We start from the raw sequence: 27,359 nt of genomic DNA, 5'->3' as shown, positions 1-27,359 counted from the left end.
CCCAATTTGGCCAAGATTTGCACTTCCCTGCCACCACATTCCTCCACTCCCCTACTGAAGTGGGCTCTAGGCAGTCCCGAATCAGGGACCACAGACTGAAAGCAGAGGCAGGCATTTCCTCTGGACCTTCAGCTATATAATGATCGCGAAGTTGTTTTCCTACCTTCTCCCATGCCTCTATATTTAGCTTTCCTTCCTCAGAAAACCATGGGCAGGTTTTACTTACAAAATCCAAAAACTCGAAAAGCTGTTCATACCTCACAGAACAGCCCCTTGCTTGGAGCATAGCCTTAAGCATGGATACGCATACATTCTTTCCCTGCGATCCTGAATTTCCCATATTTTACACCTAGTCTAGTACAGTACCCCTTCCTTACTGCGTGCGCACGCCTTAAGGGGCTCCTTTCGCCTGACAATTGAAGTTCCCTCACACTCAGGTCTGCATTGAGTGCCACTTGGGCCAAACTCAGCCCCACGTTGGGTGCCACTTGTGCCGTGCCCGCACAGCCAAGGGTTTGGCGAGCCTGAGCAGGGGCGATGAAGGATGGAGAAATGATAGACAAAGAGAAAAAGCTGGGTCTAGGTGGATCTTCTGTGCCTTGCTGAGGCCACAGAACAGATCCAGACTGCAAAGCTGAGGCTTTATTTATAATCAGGGACAAACAAGGTAATCTACAATGTTGTTGTAAGATTCACTTGTTTTGGCAGCACTTGCTGCCCCTCCCACAGCCTACTAGCTACCCAGGAAAGATCTAGGGAGCAGTTACAAGATCAAGCTTAATTATACTTAGAGGACTGTGCCCTCCAAGCTGGGACTTGTTTGCGACTTTGCCAGCAGGTCAGTCCGAGGCTTAACCCTATAACCGCTTCCTACACTTTAGCTTTTTCTTATCTGTGAAGCTCTTTATCCTCCAATCCTGAATGATAACTTTGCTGGGTAGAGTAATCTTGGTTGTAGGTTCTTGCTATTCATCACTTTGAATTTTTCTTGCCACTCCCGTCTGGCCTGCATAGTTTCTGTTGAGAAATCAGCTGACAATCGTATGGGTGCTCCCTTGTAGGTAATGAACTGTTTTTCTCTTGCTGCTTTTAATATTCTCTCTTTGTCTTTTGCTCTTGGCATTTTAATTATGATGTGTCTTGGTGTGGTCCTCTTTGGATTCCTTTTGTTTGGGGTTCTGTGTGCTTCCTGGACTTGTAAGTCTATTTCACCAGGTGGGGGAAGTTTTCTGTCATTATTTCTTCAAATAGGTTTTCAGTATCTTGCTCTCTCTCTTCTTCTGGCACCCCCATAATTTGGATGTTGGTACGCTTGAAGTTGTCCCAGAGGCTTCTTACACTATCTTCATATTTTTGGGTTCTTTTTTCTTTTTGCTTTTCCAGTTGGGTTGTTTTTGCTTCTTTGTATTTCAAATCTTTGACTTGATTCTTGCATTTATCTAGTCTGCTGTTGAGTCTCTGTATATTATTTTTTTATTTCAGTCAGTGTATGTTTAATTTCTAGTTGGTCCTTTTTCATATCCTCGAGTGTCTTGCTAAATTTATCGGCCTTTTCTAGGAAATTCTTGAAAATCTTTATAACCATGGTTTTGAATTCTATATCCAGTCGATTGTTTTCCTCCATTTCTTTCGTTTGTGATCTGTTTCTTTGTCTCCGCATTTTCGCTGCTTCCCTGAGTTGGTAGGGTAGCTTTGTGTGCTAGGTGTCCTATAGGGCCCAGTGGGTCGGCCTCCCAGTCACCTGAGGTGGACACTCAGTGCACCCCTTTGTGGACTGTGTGTACAGCCTATTGTAGTTAAGTCTTGATTGTTGTTGGTATCACTGTGAGGAATTGACCTCCAGGCCAATTGGTTGTGAGTATCAGCTATGTCTACACCGGGAGACCTTCTGTGCTGGAGACAGCCTTATGGCACCAGACTTGCAAAATTGCAAAAGCTTCTGTGCTCAGCTTGGATGGGGCGGCATCTCAGGGCTGAGCAGACAGTCTTGGCTTCCCGTCAGCCGTGCCTGAGGCCCCTGGGTCTCAGTGTCCCTCGGTAATCGCTGCAAGCACCTCTGAGAGAAATCTGCCCTCGAGTTTTGCCCGCTGCCCGATAGTCCAGTTTCTCCCCCAATGAATCTGGATTCCCAGATTCTTGCCCGGCACTGGAGTTCAGAGCAGTAGGGAGCTTCAGGTTCCCTCCAGCCAGCGGCGCAGTCAGCAGTCAGTCACGCGCGCCTCCAGACCTCTGCCTTTCGCGGCTCCCCTGCGTTTCCGACTGACAGTCCAGATTCTCCCCATAAGAGCGTGGTTCCCCAGGGGCTCGCTCGGAACTGGGGTTCAGTGCAGTCAGGAGCTTCCGACTCCCTTCCGCTAGAGAAAGGCAGCGGCAACCTCCGCAGTCAGTCTTCTCTGCGTGCATGCGTGCCTCCAGACCCCTGCCCGCTGCGGCTCCCCCGAGTCTCCGTTGCCTTTCTCTCTACCTGACAGTCCACGGAGTTTCACCTGGAACCTGGGTTCAGTGCATTCAGAACTGGGGTTCAGTGCAGTCGGGAGCCTCCTTCTCCCTCCCACCAGAGAAAACCAGCCAGGCACTCAGCCGCTCTTCCTCTCTGTGTGCGTGTCTCCATACCTCAGCCCTTTGCAGCTCCTCTGATTTTCCTTGAGCTTTTCTCTTTCCTTCTAGTTGTAGAATTTCCACTCAGCCAGCTTTCCTGTGGTTCTGGATGATGTCCGTTCTGTCTTTTAGTTGTAGTTTTGAAATTGTTGTGCGAGGCAACAGTTTAGGTGCTTACCTATGCCGCCATCTTGGTTTCTCCAAGTTTATTTTTTTTAAATGGTGGTTTTCACGGGCATCCCCAACCCTGGTAACTATACTATACCTGCTTCTCTGTGTTTTAGGATTTTAAAAGGGTGTATTCCATTCCAAACTGCCATTGGTTTCCACTGTTTTAACCCAAATTTCAGCTTTCTATGAATAAATGCTGCTTTTTTTTTTTTTTGGTTCTTTTTCAGATAACTGAAATGACTGTTTTTGTCTTGTGCTTGTTGTTGTGTGTGTGTGTGTGTGTGTGTGTGTGTGTGTGTGTGTGTGTGTGAGATAATTTTCCAACCACTTCACTTTCCCCACACCTTAACAAGTAGCTGTAACTAATTCTATTATGTTTTTGTTTGGTGCCGTTTTCTTTGTGTTTTTATCTCTTCTATGCTCTCCTTTAACCTCTTACACATAAATACTTGCTATAACAACTGTTTTAATGTCCTGTTTTAGTAGTTTATCATCTCCATCATTTTCTGGTTCTGTTTGTATTGATTTTTTCTCCTTATAAGTTATTTTCCTGCTTCTTTGTATGATTGGCAATATTAATTGGATGGAGCCACATTTTGTCTCAGGCTAATTTTCCCTCAATAATAACATAATATCATTCCTTATACTCTATATCTTGTGAGTTACAAGTATTTTCTGCTCTGGCTCATTAGTACAGAAAGTATTCCCAACCCTATGTTTTCTCCAGAGATTGATCTCTCTGCTCTTTTCATTCTTTCCCCAGCCTTGGGTGGTTAGGTTCACATGTATGTGCTTTTTATTGCTCAGCTGAGTAAATAGGGTCTTTAATAGCTCCCTCTCTCTATGCTTCTCCCCTTTGGTACTATGCTTTTTAAACTCTAGCTACCTTGTCCTCTAGAGTCCCTGCTTATTTTCCTCAACTCAGGAATATATCCAGGCTCTGCCTAGATTCTTCTGCAGGCAGCAATCTGTGGCACTCTTAAGGCTCACCTAATTTGTTACCCCTCTATCACAGATAACTGTTCTACTCTGTGTGATAGTCAACATATCAAAACTATTTTACATATTTCATGCAGTTTTTAGTTTCTTTTTTAAGTGGGAGCATAAAACTTTTCCATCTGGCTCAGCCACACAATCTTGAGTACAGAATTCATATCATTTTTTTAATGATTTTACCTCAGTCTTTAACACCAAAATAACATTGCCTTTATTTTAGTGACTCGTCCTTATCAAGTCTTGCCAAGGCTTTCAACCTGTAATTCTCATAGAAACAACAGTTATTTAATTTCCTAATATCATTACTCTATTGATTTGTTTTCTGTTTAGTCAGACCTTGCATAAAATAGTATTAGATATATCACAGCTTACTTCGATATATTAAAATATCAGCTGGTCAAAATAGGATTGCAGATATAGTTGAACGTGTGACCTTCCTGCCAAAGTGATCATGGGTACCAGTCATTGATTTTTCAGAAGTATTGCTTCATTCTTTTTATGGATTAAGGAGAGATATTACTGTATATACATACTGGAAATAGAAGGTACTGTGCAGAGATGGCACTTTAAGTTAACACTTTGAGTCTCACCTGCCACCTCAACTTCAAACAAAAATTAAATATGACTGTACATATACACTGCTAGATCTAACTCTACTAGCTTATAGGGAATATGGAAAATAGAAGAGTGTTTTGTTTGACTAGATCCTCTTGATATTATCCAAGTTCAGAATGCGGGAAATTGTACAAACCAAATGAACCAATCCTTCAACCAATAAATGGTATATAATAAGAACAGGTGGATATAAAAACAATTTAAAATACTGAAACAGAAAAAACATTCATTGGATTATATTTAATGAACAAGACATACGTTAGACTGTTAAAGAGACAATTAGTAAATTAGAATATAATACTGAGGAATTTACCCAGGCGCAGAATAAGGGATAAAAGATAAGGAATGACATTTCTGATACATGGCAGGTAGAAGAGGCTTCATATAGGATTTACTAGTATATAGGATTTCAAACTGAGAGAAGTATTGGAAAGAAGTAGTATTAATGTGATAACTTAAATTTTACAAATTTAGTTTAAAAAATAGAATTTTTAGATTGGAAAGACTTAGTGAGTATTGATAAGTCAAGAAAAAATTTTCTACATCTATACATAGTCAAAATGCAAAACATGAAAGATCATGAGGGCCCTGGCCAGGCGGTTCAGTTGGTTCGAGTGTCATCCCGTACCAAAAACATTGTGGGTTTTAATCCCCGTAAGGGCGCGTACGGAGGCAGCCATCAATGATTCTCTCTCACATCCATGTCTGTCTCTCTCTGTCTCTCCCTCTCCCTCTCCCTCTCCCTCCCCCTCTCCTTCTACCTCTTTCTCTCTTCCCCCCTCCTTCCTGCCCTCTCTTCCCCTCCCCCCTCCCCACTTGCCTCCCCCTTCCTTTCTCTCTAAAATCAATTTTTAAAAATAAAAACATTTTCAGGTGAGAATTTAAATTTTTAAAAAAAGTTCATGAGAAAGGCATAAAAGCAACCAAAAAAGAAAGACTGTTATTTTAGTGATGGTAAAAGAATTTAAAAATTATTAGGCCATAAGAACAAGCTTAATGGAAGAAGAGTTAACAGGAAAGATTTCATTTTTAGATGATGAAAAGTGGATGTCTTATTTTCTAGTCGAGTTTTTCACCTTTTTATGCTATAGGGAAACATTTCAGAATCATGTTTTCAGAGCTCTTCTTATAAAGACCATGATATGATTTATTCTGAGCAAATTGTCATTCTGTTATTTTAAATATATTTTATTGATTTTTTTACAGAGAGGGATATAGAGTTAGAAACATCGATGAGAGAGAAACATCGATCAGCTGCCTCTTGCACACCCCCTACTGGGGATGTGCCCGCAACCAAGGTACATGCCCTTGACCGGAATCGAACCTGGGACCCTTGAGTTCACAGGCCAACACTCTATCCACTGAGCCAAACCGGTTTCGGCTCATTCTGTTATTTTAATCTTTTTATTTCCTAACATATTATCTTTTTTTAAAATATATTTTTATTGATTTCAGGGAGGAAGGGAGAGGAAGAGAGTGATAGAAACATAAATGTTGAGAGAGAATCATTGATCGGCTGCCTCCTGCACTCCCCACACTGAGGATTGAGCCTGCAACCCAGGCATGTGCCCGAACTGGAATCGAACCGTGATTTCTTGATTCATAGGTCAACGCTCAACCATTGATCCGCACCAACCAGGCCTCACATTTTATCTTTGACCTAACCTGTTGGGTCAAATTGATAGTTAAAATATGAATATTAATTGAAAATATTTTCATTTGAGTGTTTATATATCTTTAACATTCAGTTTTTAATCGTATATCTAAAATTCTGTTTCTGGTAAGATTAAGAAATAATATATGGTAGCATTTGCCATGCCACCTGCTTTGTATGAGACTCCTGTGGTACAATACCTTTCTACGTATTTTGTCACTATTATGACTAGTTAGAGGCCCAGTGCACGAATTCATGCATTGGTGGGGTCCCTAGGCCTGGCCGGAGATCAGGGCCAATTAGGGCCATCTTGCCCAGTCCCAACTAGGGCCAGGCCAATCAGGGCCTGCTGGCCGGGGGTAGGTCGGGGAGAGGGACCATGGGAGGTTGACTGGCCAGGGTAGGGGGAGGGAATGCTGGAGGTTGGCTGTGGGAGCGCACTAAGCACCAGGGGGCAGCTCCTGCATTGAGCATCTTCCCCCTAGTGGTCAGTGCACGTCATAGCGACTGGTCGACCGGTCGTAAAGGTCGCTTAGGCTTTTATATGTATAGGATAATACAACAAAAATGAAGTGAAAAATATTTCGTTTTATAAATGTATTAAATTTCTAATGCATTTTAAATAGCTCTGATCATTCTGAAATAATGAAATGAAATATATGAATTTAATTGGCAAACAGGAGAGTTTCCATTTTTTATGTCTGCACTTAAATATTACTACCTCTCTGAAGCCTTTCTTGACCACTTTTACTCCCCTCCATCATTTTACATGCTTGTTTGTTCCTTGTACTGCTCAATACTAACATTTAACACTCTCTTAAAATAACATATATTTTAATCATCTTTATTTAAGTTATAATTTTTATTCTTAAGTTCTTGTTACAGTCTAATAAAGGATATAAATATGACTTTTCAGTAACTCCTTCAGCTGTTTCTTTCTCCCCTAGGCTATTTCCAAAAGAAAAAGTTCTCTATAGTTCTATTTGGAAAATGTAATTTCTGTAGCCAAATATTAGTGACAAAATTGGTTGAGGCATGAATCATTGTATGCTACAATTTAGATAGTGAACCTTCTTGAAACTGGTAATTATTTCTCACTCTAGAGCTCTCATGAGAATCCTTGTATGTGAGAGATAATTTTAAGTGTCAAAACAGCCCTATTAGCCAAGAGTTATTCTCTGAAATTTATATTGTGTCATTTTAATTTAGTCCACTTTCTTACTAGAAAAACACCTGTGAAGGGTACTACAAGAAACATTTAATTAAAATTCATTAAAGTTAAATATATTTTTGTTGTAAGCAGAAAATATTTAAATTCCATCTTCCAAGAAAGTAATGCAAAACGAAAGCTTAAGTCCAGATATTAAAGGTTCATGTCTCCTAAAAAAAAGACATATTAACTGTGAGGATCAGTAAATTAGATACTTTTTTCATATAAATGAACATTATTCTTTTATGCTATAAAACTAGAGGCCCGGTGCACGAAATTCGTGCACGGGGGGGGTCAGCAGGGAGGGTGTCCCTCAGCCTGGCCTGCACCCTCTCCAATCTGGGACCCCTCGTGAGATAACCAGCAGTTGGACATCCCTCTCACAATTCAGATCTGCTGGCTCCTAACCACTTGCCTGCCTGCCTGATTGCCCCTAACTGCTTCTGCCTACCAGCCTGATTGTCCCTAACTGCTCCCCTGCTGGCTTGATTGCCCCTAACCACCTCTGCCTCAGCCCACACCTGGTACCCAGGATTCCCTCCTCCAGCCGACCACAGGCACCCGGGATCCGGGCTCCCTCCCTCTGGTCATCCAGAGGTGCCCAGGCTGGCTGCAGCCTCAGGGCATGGTGGGCAGGTGGCTTCGCCTGTGCTGCAGCTGCAAGTGCTGGCGCCCAGGACCGCAGGGTGGGCGGCTTCTCTCTCCCAGGCCACAGCCAGCCACAGGTGCTGGTGCCCGGGACTGCGGGGTGGGCGGCTTCTCCATCTACCAGGCTGTAGCCAGCTGCAGGTGCTGGCGCCTGTACTGCAGGCGGGTGGCTTCTCCATCTTCCCTCAGATGCAGTGGGGGCAACTTCTCTGTCTGGCTGCGGCCTGGGATCATAGAGCAGGTGGCTTCTTCATCTCCCGGGCTGCAGCCAGCCTCAGGTACTGGGGCCCGGTTTCTCCATCTCCCCCAGGACATGGGGCGGGTGGACATGGGGTGGGCGGCTTCTCCAGCTGGCTGTAGCCTGGGATCACTGGGCAGGCGGCTTCTTCGTCTCCCTGGTCGCATCCACCCTCAGGCACTGGCACCCGCTTTCTTGTCTCACCCAGGACGTGGGGTGGGTGGCTTCTCCAGCTGTCTGCGGCTTGGGATCACGGGGCAGGCAACTTCATCTCCCAGGTCGCAGCCAGCCTCAGGCGCTGGGGCCCGGTTTCTCAGTGTCCCCCAGGACATGGGGCAAGCAGACCTGAGGTTTCTGCTGCTGGCTGCGGCCTGGGATCACAAGGCAGGCGGCTTCTTCATCTCCTGGGCTGCAGCCAGCCTCAGGCACTGGCACCCGGTTTCTTGTCTCCCCCAGGACGTGGGGTGAATGGCTTCTCCAGCTGGCTGAGGCCTGGGATCACGGAGCAGGCAGCTTCTTGGTCTCCGTGGCTGCAGCCAGCCTCAGGCGCTGGGGCCCGGTTTCTCAGTCTCCCCCAGGACATGGGGCGGGCGATTTCTCTAGCTGGCTGTGGCCTGAGATCACGGGGCAGGCAGCTTCTTGGTCTCCCGGGCCGCACCCAGCCTCAGGCGCTGGGGTCCGGTTTCTCAGTCTCCCCCAGGATGTGGGGCAGGCGGACCTGAGGTTTCTGCTGCTGGCTGCAGCCTGGGATCATGGGGCAGGCGGCTTCTTGGTCTCTGTGGCTGCAACCAGCCTCAGGCACTGACGCCTGACTTCTCCGACTCCCACAGGCCCGAAGAGGCTGGGAGGGCGGGGCTGCCGCCATGGTTTCAGTTTAATTTGCATACTCACTCTGATTGGCTGGTGGGTGTGGCTTGTGAGTGTAGCAGAGTGCTGATTTGCATATTACTCTTTTATTAGATAGGATAGCATGAACAGCAAAAGATTTTGCCCCAGAATTATTCTTTTCTAGTTAGTTTTATTTCTTTGTTTTTGTTTTTGTTTTGTTTTTTTTAGTTTTACTTCTTTGAATTTTTAAGTAAAGTGTATCCAGACTTTGTTTTTAATTATTAATTTCAAGTCTTCAATACCAGAATGCTATGAAAATTAATCTTTATTATGATTGTCTTAAACCTTCCATCTTGTCTTACTTTTTTGCTCCCTACTTTAATCTTTGCTTTGGAAACTCCCAGATATCTGCAGCTAAACAATACCTTTCTGAATGGAGCGAGGCCACTGGAAATGAAGATTAAGTTGCTAAAAATAAATTTTATATGAAGACCAAGGATTGGAGGACTTATCTGCATGAGAAAAAAATATATGTACTATCAAAAGTTATACTATAATTAAGTCAGGGAATATTTAGAAATACACTTTGGTTTTACTTATACTTCATCTACTTAAATAGAATGTTAGTTCCTAGAGGTCAAGAAAGCTGTTAAAATGTTGGTGGTGCATACAGAAAAGAGCCATGTTCCAAGGCTTTTCAGAAATCTAGTAGGCAAGATAAAAAGGTATTAGAAATTAGACTTAGAGATGGTTATAAAAAATATTATGAAAAAGGTTTTCCTACTGAAATAAAGCTAAACCTTTACATTCTCTAGCCTTAGGAATTAACCACCTATAATCTCAATATCATTGGTAATGGTAATGCCAGTGGTAATGAATGAGCTATGTATATGTGAAGCTACCATGCTTAGTCGTCACTATAGTTTTAATTAGTGTGCCATACCTATTTATCTTGTTCTCAGTCTGAGCTTCTGAAATTGTGTGATAAAAAGAGTAGCCTAGTTTTTTGTGTCTTGGTTTTTTTGTTGTTTGTCTAGAATTAATTTTTTAAAGGTAATAGAGTACAGCAGAGAATAAGTCCAGTGGATCTCTGGGTGATGGCTGCTGAATAGGACTGAGAAAGCTAATAAAATGTTGTGATTTGGGTGTTTAAAGGTTGTATTTTGTTTTTCGGAGGGGGGCTGTTTTATTTTTGCTGCTGTTATTTTGTTGTTGTTGTTTTTATTTGGACAGCCAGTAGAAGACAAAGTACATCAATTTGCACTTTACAAAAATGGAAATTTATATTAAATAGTAGAACAATACCAAGTGATAGACAAGGATGTGTGAAGCATTGATTTATGAAGAAATTGGTTAATACTAATAAAACTGAAAATGTGTACTCTTTCTCCCCTAGCAATTTCACTTCTCAGGTACTATAAAAACAGTGCCTTACAGACTTAGTTGACCATGTCCTACATCATGTACACAGTCTTCCACGAAAAAAAAATTTAGTGCCTTGCCACATGTGAATTGTTTTAATATTTTCTATCCTAAATACTTTTATATTTTTGTTACCACTCAGTTTATTTCATAATGTGCCCATAGGTAGTGATGCACTGCTTGAGAAACACTACTCTAGGGAAACTCACACATGTACACAGGAGACTAAGAATATTCATGGCATTCATTGTTAATAAAGCAAAAACTTAGAAACAACTTAGATGTGTGTCAGTGAGAGAATGTGTAAATAACTTATAAAATATTTGTAGAAAGGGTCACTAAACGTTAGTTAAAATTAATATATTGGAGCTGGAGCTATGTGAATCAGTATGTATGTCAAAACATAGTTTGGCCCTGATTGGGTGTCTTTGTTGGTTGGAGCATTGTCCCATACACCAAAAGGTTGCAGATTCAATTCTCAGTCAGGGCACATACCTAGGTTGTGGATTCGATCCCTGGTTGGGAGACAACCAATCGATGTTTCTCTCTCTCTCTCCCTTCCTCTAAAATACATCCTCAGGTGAGGATTAAAAAAAAAAACACAAAAAAAACCTGTCCAATTTTTGAAAAAGCAAATTGGAGAGGGTATCTATAGGATATTAATTATGTAAAGTTTCAAATACATAAAACAGTACATAAAAAGTTAAAGCATGAAGATACAAATGGGAATGATAGTCATTGAATCAAGAATAGTAATTTATTCTTGGGGAGGGAATTGCATCAGTAAGAGGTATATAGTAAGCATTGAGCTAATTTAAGAACTAAAATACTACAGTTGAAATATTTTTATTGTCTCTATAACTTTTATATCTGAAATTTTTCATATTTCGAAAATAATAAATGTCCTTGAGCCATTTATGTTCAGTATTATAATGGTTTAGGAACATCATTTTGCAATTGTACATTTTGCTACTTTTTATACACTATTGTCTATATAATAAAAGGCTAATATGCAAATTGTCCCCTTGACCAGAAGTTTGACCAGGGGGCGGGGCCAGCCCACCAACTGCCCACGGCCCCTCCCCCAGCTGGCACCGCCCCCTATTGCCCCTGTCCACCCCAATCAGGGTGGGCCCACCGGACCCCACCCATGTACAAGTTCATGCACCAGGCCTTCAGTTGTCTATAAATGACTAGGTTGATGGCACTTAAAAAATTATAATAGTAAACAGTTATGGAAGGTTTAGTAGGTGCCAGGCACAGTTTTTAAGTGTTACTTTTATTAGTGATTTAATTCTCACAATAACTCTGTGAGCTCCAAGTACAGTTATTATCCCTATTTTACAGATGATGAAATCTAAGAAAGAGGATGTAACTTACCTAAAGCCACACAGCTAGTAAATAGCAGAGCCAGGATTTGAACTCAGGATGTCATGCTGCAGAGCCTGTACCATTAGCCTCTATGCTATAGAATCTCTCCATGAAGAAAAGGTATTAACAACAACAAATAATACAGGAAAACTAAAGATTGTGATTAGTAGTGTAGCTTTGAAAGTTTCTCACATTTTTATTTTTAAGGAATGACAGGGACTTAGAAGTAACTGAGATTAATTAGAGCAAAGAATGAAATATTAGAATGCCAACACCCATTTTGTCACAAAAACAGCAACTAAGAAAAACTCCTCGGTTAATATTAAAACTTCAGGTAAATTATTGCCAAATTAAATAATTAATAGATGATTGGTTTATGTTAATTGGATAATTTAAACTTATCTTAAATTTTTAAGTTACATGATAAATCAGAAACTTTGACGATCAATCTACAAAAGAAAGTTGAGATTCACTTTATTGTGTTTAGTATGATTTTTTTTTGTTGTTTTTTTTTTTTTGTTTTTAGCCAGAGCTAATAACCTGTTGAAAGATTAGGTAAATATATGAACATTGTATTTGCTCATGATTCACAGATTTGAGGGGAGGAAGATTTCAGGATATTATATTGGATGCTTATAGTGAGGTGAAGCCATCTGGGCATGGAACCTAGAAACCTGACTTTTGGGGTTGGTTCCACCACCACTTCAAAGTGTAGTCACCAATGTTTCCATTGTGACTAAATGTAAATCCTGTCCTGTGCAATTACATTAAGGTTTTGGGTTTTGCAAAATAGCATACGTTTTCAAATAATATTTGCTTCTGCAATTTTGCCTCTTAGATATATTAGTTTGTGTCTTTGTCATAAAAATCACTTTCATTTATTTTATTACATGTGTGCCAGTTTAGAAAGATTAACAGCTATTTAGAGCAACAATTTTTTAGTTCTACATTATTCTGTATTTGGATGTTGGTACTCTGATTTCCTCAGAAGATTTTAACATGTTTGTTGATTTCATAATAGTTGTGAGGCTTTCAGAAAACTCCAAGTGCCTAGTTCAGTGGATACATGAACTAAAATAAGATGATTTCCAGAAGCATTATTTTTTAGTTTGGTATTGGTAGTTTTTATTCTACAGGAGCCATATTAAAGAATAGAAGATACTCAAGTTGGAGGCCTGCAGATGTTAAATACAATACTATGAATAATGTTAATATTTATTGCTTTCTGAAAATGAGTACGGAGTATGTTCTGGCTTTTCATATTATTCAGGTTTTTGTTTCTTTTTTCCTTCTCTAGTGATGCTATTGCTGAGATTAGAGCCATTTGTATTGAAGAAATTGGAGTATGGATGAAAATGTATAGTGATGCCTTCCTAAATGACAGTTACCTAAAATATGTTGGTTGGACTCTTCATGACAGGGTAAGTTACTCTGACAGGGCTTTGATAGAAGGTATGCTTGTCTTATTACTGGCAATATTTATAATAGTGTGGAAATCTAAGATGATACAGCAAAATAACTATTCACTTCATGGCTATGATAAAATTTGAGACATCAGCCCATGTATGAAAACCCTTCTTAATTAGTTGTAATGCTGTCTAAAACCAAAATTGAGCCCGGCTGGTGTGGCTCAGTTATTGACGATCTACCTATGAACCAGGAGGTCATGGTTCAATTCCAGGTCAGGGCACATGCCCAGGTTGCAGGGGTTGCATGCTCAATCCCCGGTGGCAGCCGATCAGTGTTTCTCTCTCATCATTGTTTCTATCTCTCTCTCACCCTTCCTCTCTGAAATCAATAAATATGTGTATGTTTTTAATTTGACAATCTGTTACATATAAAATTTTAAGAGAATATATTATCCCAAGAAGCTAATTATAATCTTTTTCTAATTTGGAATCAAAAGAAATTCCTTGTTTTCCTTAAAATGTAAGAACTAAATAAGCTTTCCGGTTTTAAATTTTTTAGGCTCATGTCACAGTGGAGTGTTTTCTCAGAGTTGAATAAATTTTTTTGGATTCTAGGATATTTGATCTGAAAATGTATATCTATTAGAAAAGGCTCTGACTTTAGAAGGAACCCCCCATTATTAAGTAATCTTCAAAATAATCAAGTAAGGGTGATAAATTATTAGAATTTTTATAACGAATTACTGGATTTTCTATAACTCGAATTACCAGATGTTCACAAATATAGAAATGCCATTTACTTTAAATTGTTATGCTGCAGTGATAACGGCACCAGGTGTTAGACTGATGGAGTCAGACCAGACCTCAGTTCAGCAACCTCAGTACTTGAGTTCTGGCTAAGAAAGAGTTCCAGCCAAGATTCAAACTATAAGAGAAAGTTTATTTCATATATTTTTTTTAATCATTACCTGAGCAGATGTGTTTTACTGATTTTAGAGAGAGGGAAAGGGAGAGAGACCGACAGACAGACAGACACAGACATCGATGTAAGAGAGAAACGCGATTGCTTGCCTCCCATGTGTGCCTCTACAACCTAGGTATATGCCCTGACAGGGAGTCCAATCCGCAACCTTTTAGGTGAATAAGGTCAACAACGTTCCAACCAACTAAGCCACATCAGCCAGGGCAAGAGAAAGTTTATTTAGAAAGTCACAGAGGTACAAGAAGTGAGCGGTATAAAGAAATGGGCTCAGGAAACAAGTTACAGAGACAAAAGAAGGGCCCTTGCAGCTTAGGAGAGAGAAAGATAAAGGTAAAACACCTGGGGAGGGGGGAGAGGGAACTGGGGAGGCTGGGTGTTCTCCCTGGAGGGAGAGCCTTGATCCTCTGTCTTGAGGTTATTTATCTGGAGGTCTTAGGGAAGGATCCCAATAGAATATTCATCAGCTTTCCAGGTGTTTTCTTTCAGGGTGGTGGTCTCTACTGATTGGTCAGTGCCAGGGCAAGGGGTTATTAGTCCATGCATCTGGTCCTGATGTCAGCCATGGTGTCACTTGTCTGGTTTTGCTGCTTTTTGGGGCCTGGAACTCAAACACAACTGCGGCTTAAATGTTATCCCTAGGAGGGTGGGTTAATGCTTAAGGGAGTGGGTGTGCAAGGGTTTAAATGGGATTCATGTGAGGCCACTCTGGCCCTTGTTTCTCCTCCAGGGTGGTCTACTGTGTGAATAGCCACATGTGGGGGGGGGGGGGGGGGAGGAAAGGGGAGTGTCCCAACCACATGACGAACAATATGAAAGGTCATGTGGTCTAAACTGCATCACCAGCAATATTCTAGAGGAAGAAAGGTTACCCTGGGGGTGAGGTCCTTGTTTTCCCAGTGTTGCCTGTTGGTAGGCCCCTAGGGCTTTCCACCCTGGTGACTTTCTGTACCTGGCCTATCTGCTCATGTGTGTCTAACTGCCTACCAAGTTATATTCCACTAGAGGCCCAGTGTACGAAATTTGTGCACAGTAGTGGGGGGAGGGTGTCCCTCAGCCCAGCCTGAGCCCTCTCGCAATCCGGGACCCCTCGGCTAGGGTCCCTAGGCCTGGCCTGCAATCAGGGCCTATCAGGGCTTTCCTTCCCCTGGCTGCTGGCAGCTGGCCCCACCCCCGCCATTGCCACTGCTTGCCATCTGTGCAGCGCTGCCTCCCTTTCCCTGCCACCGGTCGCCTCCCTCGGCAGGTGACAGGCGTGGGGTGTGATCGCTTGGCCGGCCTGCGCCTCCCTCTGTGGGGTGATTGATTGCGGGCCCAGATCGATTGCCCCGCAGAGGGAGGCCCCTTCCACCCGGCTGGAGCTCCGCAATCGATCACCGTGCAGAGGGTGGCCTGGGCCTCCCTCTTTGGGGCGATCGTGGAGCGCCATACCCCCCCCCCCCAACCTCCCACCCCTGATTGATCACCCGGTAGCCTGGGCCTCCCTCTTTGGTATGATCGATCGCAGAGCCCCCTCCCCCCCATCTATCATGGGGTGATGGTGGGGCCCCCCAACCAAATGCATCACACCCACCTTGGCTGGCCTGGCACCAGTGCGTGTCATAGCATGGTCATCCGGACAGTCGTTCTGCTGTTTGGTCAATTTGCATATTACGCTTTTATTATTATAGATTATTTGAATTGTTAAAAGTTATCACAGCTATTGGAAGATATTTTATTTTTAATGCAATTATATTCTTAGATTTTTAAGGCAAATTTGGTAATATAGTAAGCCTCTTTCTATCTTACTATTATCAACTTGTAGAGAATTTCAACAACAACAACAAACATTTATTTTCTGACATTGTTGATTAGGAATGTGGACACAGCTTAGCTGTGTGACCCTGCCTCGGGGTTTGTGACAAGTCTACAGTCAAGGTGTTGGCTAGGGTTTGCAGTCATTTCCAAGCTTGAAAGGGTCAGATTCTGCCTCAGGTCCTTGCTAGCTGTTGGCAAACTTCCTTTCCTTGCCAAGCAGGTCTCTCCATAAGGCAACTCATCACATGACAGCTGTCTTCCCCAGAGTCAGCAAGGGACTTCAGCAGCTTCCATTTCACTCAGCCACAATCCCCACTGGTTTTTACAGCCCCAAGTTACGGGGATTTCTCTTCCCTGCTCTGGAACCCTGGCCTGGTGTAAGGCTGGGACCCCCTGCTTCTCCCGGGAGGCCTTGGAGATATACCGCCCAATTAAAAAACACCCAGTTCAAAACATTCCACCCCTCCTACCAATCTCAGTGTGTTTTCTTCCTTACTTCTGTAGTTGTAGGACTTCCAGTCAGCCAGATTTCAGGCGGTTCTGAATGATGGTTGTTCTGTATTTTACTTGTAATTTTTATGTGGTTGTGGGAGGCAGTGAGTACTGGCATTTACCTACACCACCATCTTGGTTCTCCCCAGTGATTTATTTTTTAAATTACATGTAGTAAGTATTATCAAAGATATTTTGAAAACCACAAAATTATATAAATTATAATAATATAAGGTCCCAAGGAAGTTTTGCAGGCTGTTTTTGCTGTAAGAGAGAGTTCAGTATATGAAGATCCTCACAAGTTGATTTCTCAGCTTCAGAATTGCTAATTTTTAATGGGTGATTAAAAGGGGTCCTTTTCCCCTACCTCATTTGAAGGAAAATTTTGTTAGCACATAGTGATTTTTTTTCCTGAATATTTATCTTCCCTAGCAATTGCTTTTCTCTTCACTAATAAATTCCAAGCTTGATTCTGTGTTTTCTTTGTCTAAAGTCCTGTATTTTATTCCCCACCACTGTCATACCAGTTTTCCTTCTCCCCCACCTCCCTTAAAAAGTATCCTACTGAATTTAAATAACAATCACCAGTTTTAACAGAATTTATGTGTGACCACAGATTCTGGGAATAATACTGATTTGATATGATTTATCAAAAGACAAAAAACTATCATTTTAAAATCAGTAAACTGCATTTGTTTGTAGAAATCCTCTGTCCAGATAAAGGAAAAGGTGGGTTTCTCTTGTATGGTGTTGAGGAAAAGGTGGGTTTCTCTTGTATGGTGTTGATAAAATCACGTAAGGAGTACTGTTTTTAGTAGAATGACTTTATAATCTCCTACAATTTCCAATTACATTATTTAGACTTGGGGTTAGTATTAAATAATGCCTTCTAAACTTTACTTTTTTAGCATTCCCACTTTAATCTCCTTGTCCTTTTTATTTTTTTCCTGTGAGGAGTATAGTCATTTGCTTCTCTACTTTTAGTATGGTTGAAACTGCTCATTCTGTACAATATGGCTTCTGCATTCAGACTCATCCTGTGCCTTTTCAAATGAGCTAATAAAACTTGTCCTTTTTTAAAAAATATGTTTTTGTGAGTTTTTTTTAGAGATGAAGGGAGAGAAAGTAATTTCCATTGGCTGCCTCCTTCATGCCCCCTACTGGGGATGCAGCCCGAAACCCCAGCATATGCCTTGACCACCATGTGTGCTGACCTGGAATCTAACTGGAGGCCTCTCAGTCCATGGGATGACGCTCAACCAACTGAGCCACACTGGCCAAGGTTTAATTAATTAATTAATTAATTATTTTAGAAAGAAAAAGGAGGAAGGGGGAGAGAGAGAGAAACATCAATTTATTGTTCCACTTATTTATGCATTCATTAGTTCTTTATTATATGTGCCCTGACTGGGGGTTGAATCTGCAACATTGGCATATGGGGATGACGCTCTAACAATCTGAGCTACCCAGTAGGGACTGTCTTTTTTTTTAAGATTAAATATATTTTTATTGATTTCAGAGAGGAAGGGAGAGAGAGAGAGAAACATCAAGGATGAGAGAGAATCATGGATCGGCTGCCTCCTGCATGCCCCCTACTGGGGGGGATCGAGCTCGCAACCCCGGCATGTGCCCTTGACAGGAATCGAACCCGAGACCCTTCAGTCCGCAGGTCGACGCTCTATCCACTGAGCCAAACCGGCTAGGGCTAAGATTACATTTTAAATATCAGTTGCATTTTTTCCAGTTTTATTGAGATAAAATTGACATAGAATATTGTATTAGTTTTAAGTGTACAATGTAATAGTTTGATATCCCTTCTGTCTTGATTTCATAATTTTTGAGGTTATAACCCAGCCTACCCTCTAAATAAGACAGACTTCTTTTAAATATTGCCAGTTAATGTAAGTTTTATAGTATATGTTTTAGTCAGTGGAAAGACACTAACAAGTAAATGAGTTATTAGAGATTATCTTTTCATCTAAATTTCTACCCAATTGTTTAGTTCTGTGACTATTTCATCTGGCATGAAATAAATCTAATTTATATACAGCTAAAGTAATCTCTGTGTTCTGGACTAAATATCTTAATCTTTTTTTGTATTTATGCTCATGACACTAGGTTGCCTTTCTCTATCCTTTCCATTTTGTCTGTACTGCTCTGTACTGTTTTTATTTTTAACTTGTGTAAAATTTTTCTGCTGCCTTCTTGCATAGGCTTGATTTCCATATCAAAATCTTTTAGTGCTTGGGTGGCATCTATTTTCAGTTAGTCCTCTTATTTGTTTTGAATCATTTCAGATTCTGTTTTTCTTAAGTTCACCAAAACCTTTCTAGCTCTGTATATGTCAAGTAAATGACATCTGTTGCCTGTCACCAGAAGTAGAAATTCCAACACTTTTGCATCTTGACATTGGGGCTGCCAAGGAAAACACAACACAGTGAAGCAGTGGCTGGAACAGTGCTTTACTCACATAGAGAAGGGGCAAAGCAAGATCAGCTTCAGTAGTGTGTGTGTCAGTCCACCATGGCCAACTGTCCCTCCCAGGAGTCAACTCAGGGCAGCCTTCCCTCAGGGGACAGATTTATTAGTAGTGTTGGCCAGATGCCATATGGCACACAGGCTTAAGCAGAACAAAAGAACAAATATTGAATCTGAAACGAAAGGTATTACCACACAAGGTGATAAATCCAGCAAGGGCTGTGAGGACTCTATCTCTTGATAAGAGAGTGCTCCAGGCCCAAGGCCTATTTTGCAGTCAGGGAGTGGCGGGGGAGGGGTGCCAAAAGACTTCATGCAGAAGACTGTCAACATTCCACTCCCCACTCCTGCTCAGCTACTGAATGGCAGATAAAGTATATCAAATCCTGCGGGACCATCACCCACCTCAAACTTGGAGGTGGAGTTGTGTCTACCTGGCCCTGGACAACCTACGGTATATGTACATGGATTGCTTATAGAGCCTTTCTGTCATTTGGAGGCAGCACTTTACAAGGGAGAACCAGATCTAGGAGGAAGATGAGGCTTCCCTGGAAGATGGTGTTTGCCAAGCACCCCAAATGCCTGGATTAAGACGACTAAAGGTCAAAAAGTGAGAGGGAGGTGCTGAAACTGTACAGCTGATAACCATCCCACCTAAGCATAGATATTTACCAGCTCAGTTTTTTAAGTTCCTCGAATTGTTAATGTACTAGTATATGCAGCAAGACATTCTGGCAATAACACAAACACCACCTTGTTCTACCAGCAGATTTATTTGATTACCCATCACTACCTTGACTGGTGAATTTTAGTGAGTCTTGTTTGTCTTGGATGGCTGGGCAGTGTTAGCTGTTCTGCCATGGTTAAGGACAGGTTGTACACTATTTTTTCTAGCCCCTCTATACCTATACCTGGTATTTGAATTTGGACAACAAGATGAAACCAGGGGTTAGTTTATCTTCCCAGGAGGGTATTGTGAGCCACTCTGTGGTGTGTTAGCAAAATTAGTTCTTTCTAGCGTCTGTGAAGTTGCTCACTTAGACTGTGAGCCCTATAACTCTTTGGGCAACAAAATCCTTCCCCTGGAGGCTGACATTTTGTTGCCCGTTTTGGGGGTCCATAGAGAAAATATATAACCCAGAGGGGTGCAGGTGACACCTTTCAGGGACTTGTTCTCATAATGCTGACTAGATCAGTCATATACAATCTCAGCTTGCTTTTGCCACATGGTTGCAGAGAGAGAAAAGTTACAACCAGAGCTTCCAGGTTCGAAATGCCACTATATATAGATCAGTAATAGACACATTATAGGTAATATTAAAGCAGGGTACTTCAGAGAATGACTGCATCTGGACCTGTATCAAAAGGGTCACCTGACAATTAGAGGGAGGTCTGAGTAGCATTTTTTGTCTCCTCTCACTACAGCTATCCTGATTTTTGTCAGGGTGTTTTATCACAATAGAAACTTCTATAGGAGTGAAAAGAGGAAAGATGAATGTTCCCACACCCCTCTCATTCCATGAACCTCCTGAGGCCAGGATATCTCATCTACTACTTGTGGAGCTGGCTGCCTGGACATTGCAGCCCAGACTGCCTGTCCCAATCCTAATGCTACCTCTGTGGGCCCCCACTGCTCTTGTTGCTTAACCCAGACTTTTTGGCCAGTCTATGTAGGGAGGTCACATCTTGCATAAACTCTACATGTCCAAGTGGCATCCAACTGATGAGAAGAGCCAAATGATCCTAGCACCACTAGAAGGACCCTAGCACACCAGTGTTCCTTCATTTTATCCACCAGTTAAGTATCCCATAAAACAGAAGTGCCCAAAAGGAATATCATATTTTGATTAGAGTCAAGGAGCACTGTCTGGGGTGCTGTAGCAGCTGGAACTGCAAGCTACTTGAGATGTACACTCCGAGAGGAAAAATGAAAAGAATGATTTGTATACTTAGAGTGGGATTTCATGGGGCACAGCCTAAACACACAGCTGCCAACTCCACTCCCATCCCATCCAAGCTCAATATTTTCTAACATGTGCCGCAATACCATGTTTTCCATGGCTGTCTTTAGTAATAGCCATACAGGCCTAGTTTGATGGGGTACACAGATCTGTTAGCAGGATGTCTTGGTTCATTTCTTTAATTGTTTTGTTTTTGTTTAGTTGCTGTTAATTTGTACAGTGGCTCCATTGACATGCAAGTGATAGGGTGCATGCAAAATTCACATTCCATGAGAGTGTGCTCATTGTTGTCTTGTTTGGAGAGTGAAGGATGTTCCTTAGTCAGAGTGAAGTCCATGGGGTTTCCCAAAATTATGACCAGAATAGGAATATTATAGCCTGAGTACTGTTAATGCTTAGTGAGGCATCATCTGTGCCCAGGGCTGGGAGGTAAGAAGTTCAATGTAAATCTGCCAGACCCTTGGTTAAATGTGTCCTGATTCTCCTCTCTGGATGACTTGAGTACATTGACAACAATTACAAGAGTTCCATGCATGTGTTGTTTTTAAGGGATTTTCCATTAGTATCTACATGAATGACATATTTTTTCTGCCTAGGCAGTAAGGTGCTACCATAGTTTTTTCCCCCTGTGGAGGATACCCTTAATTGTTTAATCTTTTAGCTGCCGTTCTCCTCACCAGGGCCATTGGCAACAGCCATGAGTTGGTGAAAATGTATCAAGACATGTTGGTAGGGGTGGCCTGCACCACCATCACCACATTTTGGAGCTTGGCCCATTAGTTGAAATGTCCACATCTGGTCACAGTGAAAAGATGGCCTGATGACAGCTGCCATTTATTAGACCCCATCTGCCTTTAGTTGCACAGAGCTGTCAGTAAACCATGCCATATTTTCAGTAGACATGTCCTTGACTCCTGGGCCCCAGGTAGCCTCAGGAAAAGTGAAAGCATTTCCTGTGGATTCTTTGGGCCTTTCTAATAAGTGGCTTTTTCCTTATGGAACCAGCTGATCCCTTGAGATTCTGGCTGGCCCAATCTTAGATGTTCTGTTTCCCTTTTATGATCAAGTACTGTTGAGTCTTTCCAGTTTTATTGGTAGGCTTCCTAATAACCCACGTGAGAATAGGCAGTACAGATTATAGTATCATATGTGGCACTCCATCCATAAAGTGCTCCATCTCCACCAGTGCCCAATAGCAAGCAAGGAAATGTCATACAAAAGAAATGTACTGGGTAGCAGCTTATAGAAGTTTGTGGGTCCAGAATCCAAGAAGCCAGTGCACCCCCAGTGGTACTTTCCTGAAGTTTTTGGCGGGGGTTAGGGGGGGGAGGGGACCGTTATGGAAACCCGCAGTTCCATCAGAGGAACAGGTTTAAAGGTCCCAATGGCTGTGCTTGGGCCACAGTTTGTTAAACTGCTTCCAAGGCCTGCTACTGCAAAGACCCTCATTTAAAACTAACTGCTTTTCAGGTCACCTTGATTAAAGAGGCCAAGAGAGCACCCAGGTGAGATACATGCTGTTTTAATTACAGAAAGAGACCCACTAGCCGTAGGGCAGTGATGGCGAACCTATGACACGCGTGTCAGCACTGACACGTGTAGCCATTTCTGATGACACGCGGCCGCATGCCGAGGATGAAACATTTGCTGCTCCTGAGGATGAAACATTTGCGACTAGAGTCTTGGAGTTAGTTTTTTCCTCAAAGTGACACACTACCCGAGTTATGCTCAGTTTTTTGGCCAAGTTTGACACACCAAGCTCAAAAGGTTGCCCATCACTGATTTAGGGCCTCCTCTTTATTGGTGGGAGCTCCCATGGCCTACAGTTTTTGTTTGATCATCTCTGAAATACTTTTTTGGCTCCCTGCCAAATGGCTTCTAGGAATTGCACCTGCTGTGCCAGGCCCTGGACTTTATATGGATTTATATTCAACCTAGAGGCCCGGTCATGAAATTCGTGCATGGAGGGGGGGTGTCCCTCAGCCCAGCCTGTACCCTCTCACAATCCAGGACTGCTGGCTCCCAACTGCTCGCCTGCCTGCCTTCCTGATTTCCCCTAACCTCTTCTGCCTGCCAGCCTGATCACCCCCTAACCACTCCCCTGCCAGTCTGATCAATGCCTAACTGCTCCCCTGCCAGCCTGTTTGCCCCTAACTGCCGTCTCCTGCAGGCCTGGTCACCCCTATCTGCCCTCCCCTGCAGGCCTCGTCACCCCTAATTGCCCTCCCCTCCAGGCCTGGTGCCCCCCAACTGCCCTTCCCTGCAGGCCCGGTCACCCCCACTTCTCTCCTCTGCTGGCCTGGTCACCCCTAACTGCCCTCCCCTGCAGGCTTGATCGCCCCCAACTGCCCTCCCTTGCAGGCCTGGTCCCTCCCAACTGCCCTTCCCTGCTGGCCATCTTGTGGTGGCCATCTTATGACCACATGGGGGCAGGATCTTTGACCACATGGGGGCAGCCATCTTGTGTGTTGGAGTGATGGTCAATCTGCATATTACTCTTTTATTAGATAGGATAGAGGCCTGGTGCATGGGTGGGGGCCAGCTGGTTTGCCCTGAAGGGTGTCCTGGATCAGGGTGGGGGTTCCCTTGGGGTGTGGGGTGGCCTGGGCGAGGGGCCTGTGGTGGTTTGCAGGCTGGCCACGCCCCCCAGCGACCCAAGCGGAGGCCCTGGTATCTTCTACAATTGAAAATTTGTAGCCTGGCGTGGAGCCAAGCCTCCTGCTTGCTCCAAGGCGGCAGCCATTTCTTTTGGGATTTATTTATCTTCTATAATTGAAACTTTGTAGCCTGAAGTGGATGCCTAGGCTGGCCAGGGCAGGCGGAAAGCTTGGCTTCCTCCATCGCCGGGGGCAACCCTAGCCTCCTGCTCTTTCCAGCTCCGTGGCTGCCGCCATTTCTGTTGGGATTTATTTACCTTCTATCATTGAAACTTTGTAGCCTTGAGTGGAGTCTTAGGCCGGCAAGGGCAGGCAGAAAACTTGGCTTCCTCCATCGCCAGGGAAACCCAAGCCTCCCTCTTGCTCTCTGTGGCCACAGCGATCTTGGTTGGGTTTATTTACATATTCACTCCTGATTGGCTGGTGGGCGTGGCTGGTTGGCGTGGCTTGTTGGTGTAGTGGAGGTACAGTCAATTTGCATATTGCTCTTTTATTAGATAGGATTGGTGCTAATCATTCCTTCAGTCATTAAGTACAAAATGTAGCCGTGCCGAAACCGGTTTGGCTCAGTGGATAGAGCGTCGGCCTGCGGACTGAAAGGTCCCAGGTTCGATTCCGGTCAAGGGCATGTACCTTGGTTGCGGGCAATCCCCAGTAGGGGGTATGCAGGAGGTAGCTGATCGATGTCTCTCTCTCATCGATGTTTCTAACTCTCTATCCCTCTCCCTTCCTCTCTGTAAAAAATCAATAAAATATAAAAAAAAAATGTAACCGTGTTTTTTGGTTGGCCTTGCTATCAGGATGTTATTAATGTAATGAGTGACTAAAATTTCTGTTGGGCCTTGGGCTTGTTGAAGATCAAGCCCCACCCACTGGTGGTATATTGCAGAGGAAATTAGGTATCCCTGCAGAACTATCTATATATATAAAAGTCCAGTGACCAGAATGGCGGAATGACCAGAACGACCGGTGGCTATGACGCGCACTGCGGCAGCCAACCAACCTGATCCAGGCCCTGGTTGGCCCCCAATCAGGGGTGGGGCCAGCTGGCCAACCACCTGTGGCCTCTCCCCCTGGCCAGCCCCCAATACCCTGATCAGGGATGGGGCAAGCTGACCAATTACCTGCGACCCCTCCCCCCCAACCAGCCCAGCCCAATGGGCCCCATTGGGGTGGGCCAGCCATATCCCACCAGTGCATGAATTCGTGCACTGGGCCTCTAGTAGTAAAAATATGTTGCAGACCAGTCTCTGTGAATGCAAATTGGTCCTGATCTTTATCCTCCAATGAGATCAAGTAAAAGGGATTAGCCAGATCAGTAACAGTGTACTAGTTTCCATTTGGGTTGCCACTGTTTCAGTGACAGTGATAATATCAAGGACTGCTGGAACCAGAGCTGGAACTTTCATGTTTAATCTGTGGTAATCTGTCAACCTCCAAGCTCTGGAGGTCTTCCTGAGTGGGAAGACAGACTGTTAAATTTTGATAGAGTGGTTATCAGCACCGCTGCTTGCATAAAGTCTTGAATTAACAGAATAAAGTCCTCTTCCCCAGCATACTTTTGTTGAACAATATGCCATATTTTGGCTGTATTATTTATTGGTATTGTAACTATAAACCTACTTTTTCCCATCCCTGAATTATGCCCCCCTTGCATCTAATAGTTCTATGCTGTTCTGTGATCTTATCATCTCTTGGCTCTTGGAAGCTAAATTCTGTTTGAAAATCTCCTATTGTCAGCCCTAGCCTATAAAACAACCATTGTGGAGCTTCTCAGTAATGTCTGTACCTCTATCACAAGTCTTGTCCTTTTTGCCTTGGTAAAAAAAGTATTCTCTAGGCCCTCCTTAGAAACAGACTCAACTGGTATGTCTTCTGAGCTTATATAATAGGTCCTATCTGGCATGCTTACTTCCTTGTGTCTTTGAATTCCTTTTTTCACTGTCTGGCACACAATTCTAGCATCTGTTTTATTTAATATGCACCATTACGTTTTCCAAGAGCTATCCAGCAATATGTTGGGCCATTTCCAGGAGCCCTTAACAGAGCCTTAAATCCTGAGTCAAGGGAGATTGTCCCAGATCCAAAAACTTTCCTGTTTTTTATTCCTACTCCCAGGTCCAGTACCCTCAGCAACTACTCTATACCATGTTTTTCTAGTTCGTTCTTGTTCAAATTGGCCCATTCCTTTAGCACTTATAGCATACTAGAGGCCCGATGCACGAAATTCGTGCAAGGGTAGGCCCTTGCAGCCCCAGCTGTCTCGGCCCTCGCAGCCCTGGCTTCATCCAGAACGTCGCCCGGATGGTCTTTCCAGCCGTTAGGTCGATTTGCGTATATGCTTTTATTATTATAGATAATCCTTCTCCTCCCTTCGTAGACATATTACTTTCCACTTGGGCCATGCTGAGATTAGATGTTAGCCTGGTGGCTACAAGGGGAGGTTGCTGTAGATCATGAGGAGAGCTACAACCATTGTTCTTAACAGCACTTACTTCACTTGAGGCTTCCATCTAGCCAGGGGTGGGGGGCGTACTATCCTCTAACAAGAGATAATTGAGCCTTAATTTCAGGCCCACAAGTTCCTGAGAAGCTTGGAGTTCAAGGTTCTCAGCTGCATCCACCCAGATATTCTTTATATATTTTTTAATTGATTTTTTTTTTTTTTTTTTTTAGAGAGAGGAGGGGAAAGACAGAGATATATCAATGTGAGAGGGGAACATCAATCAGCTGCCTCCTGCACACCTCCCACCAAGAATTGAGTCCGCAATCTGAGCATGTGCCCTCACCAGGAATCAACCAGCAACCCTTCAGTATGCAGGCTACACTCTAACCACTAAGCGACACCAGCCAGGGCTACCACAGCATTTAATCCTTATAACAGTCTTACAAAGTTGGCATCACCATTTCATAAATGAGAAAACTATTAGAGTGATTAATATACTTGCTATCTCTTATGTAGCTTATAAGCTATGGAATTGGAAATAAAATCTAGTTTTGTCTGATTCCAAAACTTGGATACCTATTGTTACAATACATTGCTTCCTTTTTGAAAAACAGAAACTTCCATCTTCTTTGAATCCTTTGAAAGAGATAAATTTCTAGATGATTCTGAACACACTTTGGTCACCAATATCTACTCCAAGTTAATAACTTTATATATACATATATAAAAGCCCAGCAACCAGAACGGCGGAACGACTGGTGGCTTTGACGCGCACTGTGGCAGCCAACCAGCCTGATCCAGGCCCCAATCTGTCCCCAACACCCCGAACAGGGGCGGGGCCGGCCGGCCAACCTTCTGCAGCCCCTCTCCCCCACCGGCCCTGCTCTGATGGGCCCCCATCAGGGCAGGCCAGCCAGACCCCACCCATGTACGAATTTGTGCACCGAGCCTCTAGTTATAGATAATGTACTAGTAAATAGCAGCCCCAGAACACTTCATTCTTTTATTTTGCTGTTTTAAACATTCTGCTGTTTATCTGTTTACTAACTGCTCTTTATGGAATATAAAAGGTATTCCATAAATATTTGTTAAATTAATAAATGATGACCCTTAAATATGAAATTAGGTTTTTCCTATAGGATTATTCAGTAGTTACATGAAGGACAAATTAGGGTGCCCTTCTCTAATTGAAATCCTAGGTTAAAAATTCTCTCAAAGTGCCACAGTATAATATTCCATGTTGAATCAGAGTTTGTAAATGTTTGAAAAGGGTGTAGGCTACTCTCAAGTAACTAAGGGGTTTTCATTGCATTTTTTATTAAATATAAGTGAAACACAGACTATAAAATTGTTCAGTTCTACCCTATGTTGTTTTGCAATATGAAATAA

General features: G+C 42.9%; 1 protein-coding gene across 5 annotated transcripts in view; it reads left to right on the top strand.

The window, feature by feature from the left end:
* STAG1 (STAG1 cohesin complex component) overlaps positions 1–27,359 on the top strand; it is a gene marked incomplete at its 3' end in the record, with an annotated part of 343,841 nt that overhangs the window by 220,327 nt on the left and 96,155 nt on the right. For all 5 annotated transcript variants that reach the window (XM_079794806.1, XM_079794805.1, XM_079794802.1 and 2 more), the window contains exon 10: positions 13,049–13,172. In XM_079794806.1, coding sequence (XP_079650932.1) covers positions 13,049–13,172 — 124 coding nt within the window. The remainder of the gene's footprint in view (positions 1–13,048; positions 13,173–27,359) is intronic.

Source organism: Cnephaeus nilssonii (assembly GCF_951640355.1).
Source record: "Cnephaeus nilssonii genome assembly, chromosome: 17".
Taxonomy (NCBI): domain Eukaryota; kingdom Metazoa; phylum Chordata; class Mammalia; order Chiroptera; family Vespertilionidae; genus Cnephaeus; species Cnephaeus nilssonii.
The sequence above is the reverse complement of the archived record's forward strand: the minus strand, read 5'-3'. Positions and strand labels throughout refer to the sequence as shown.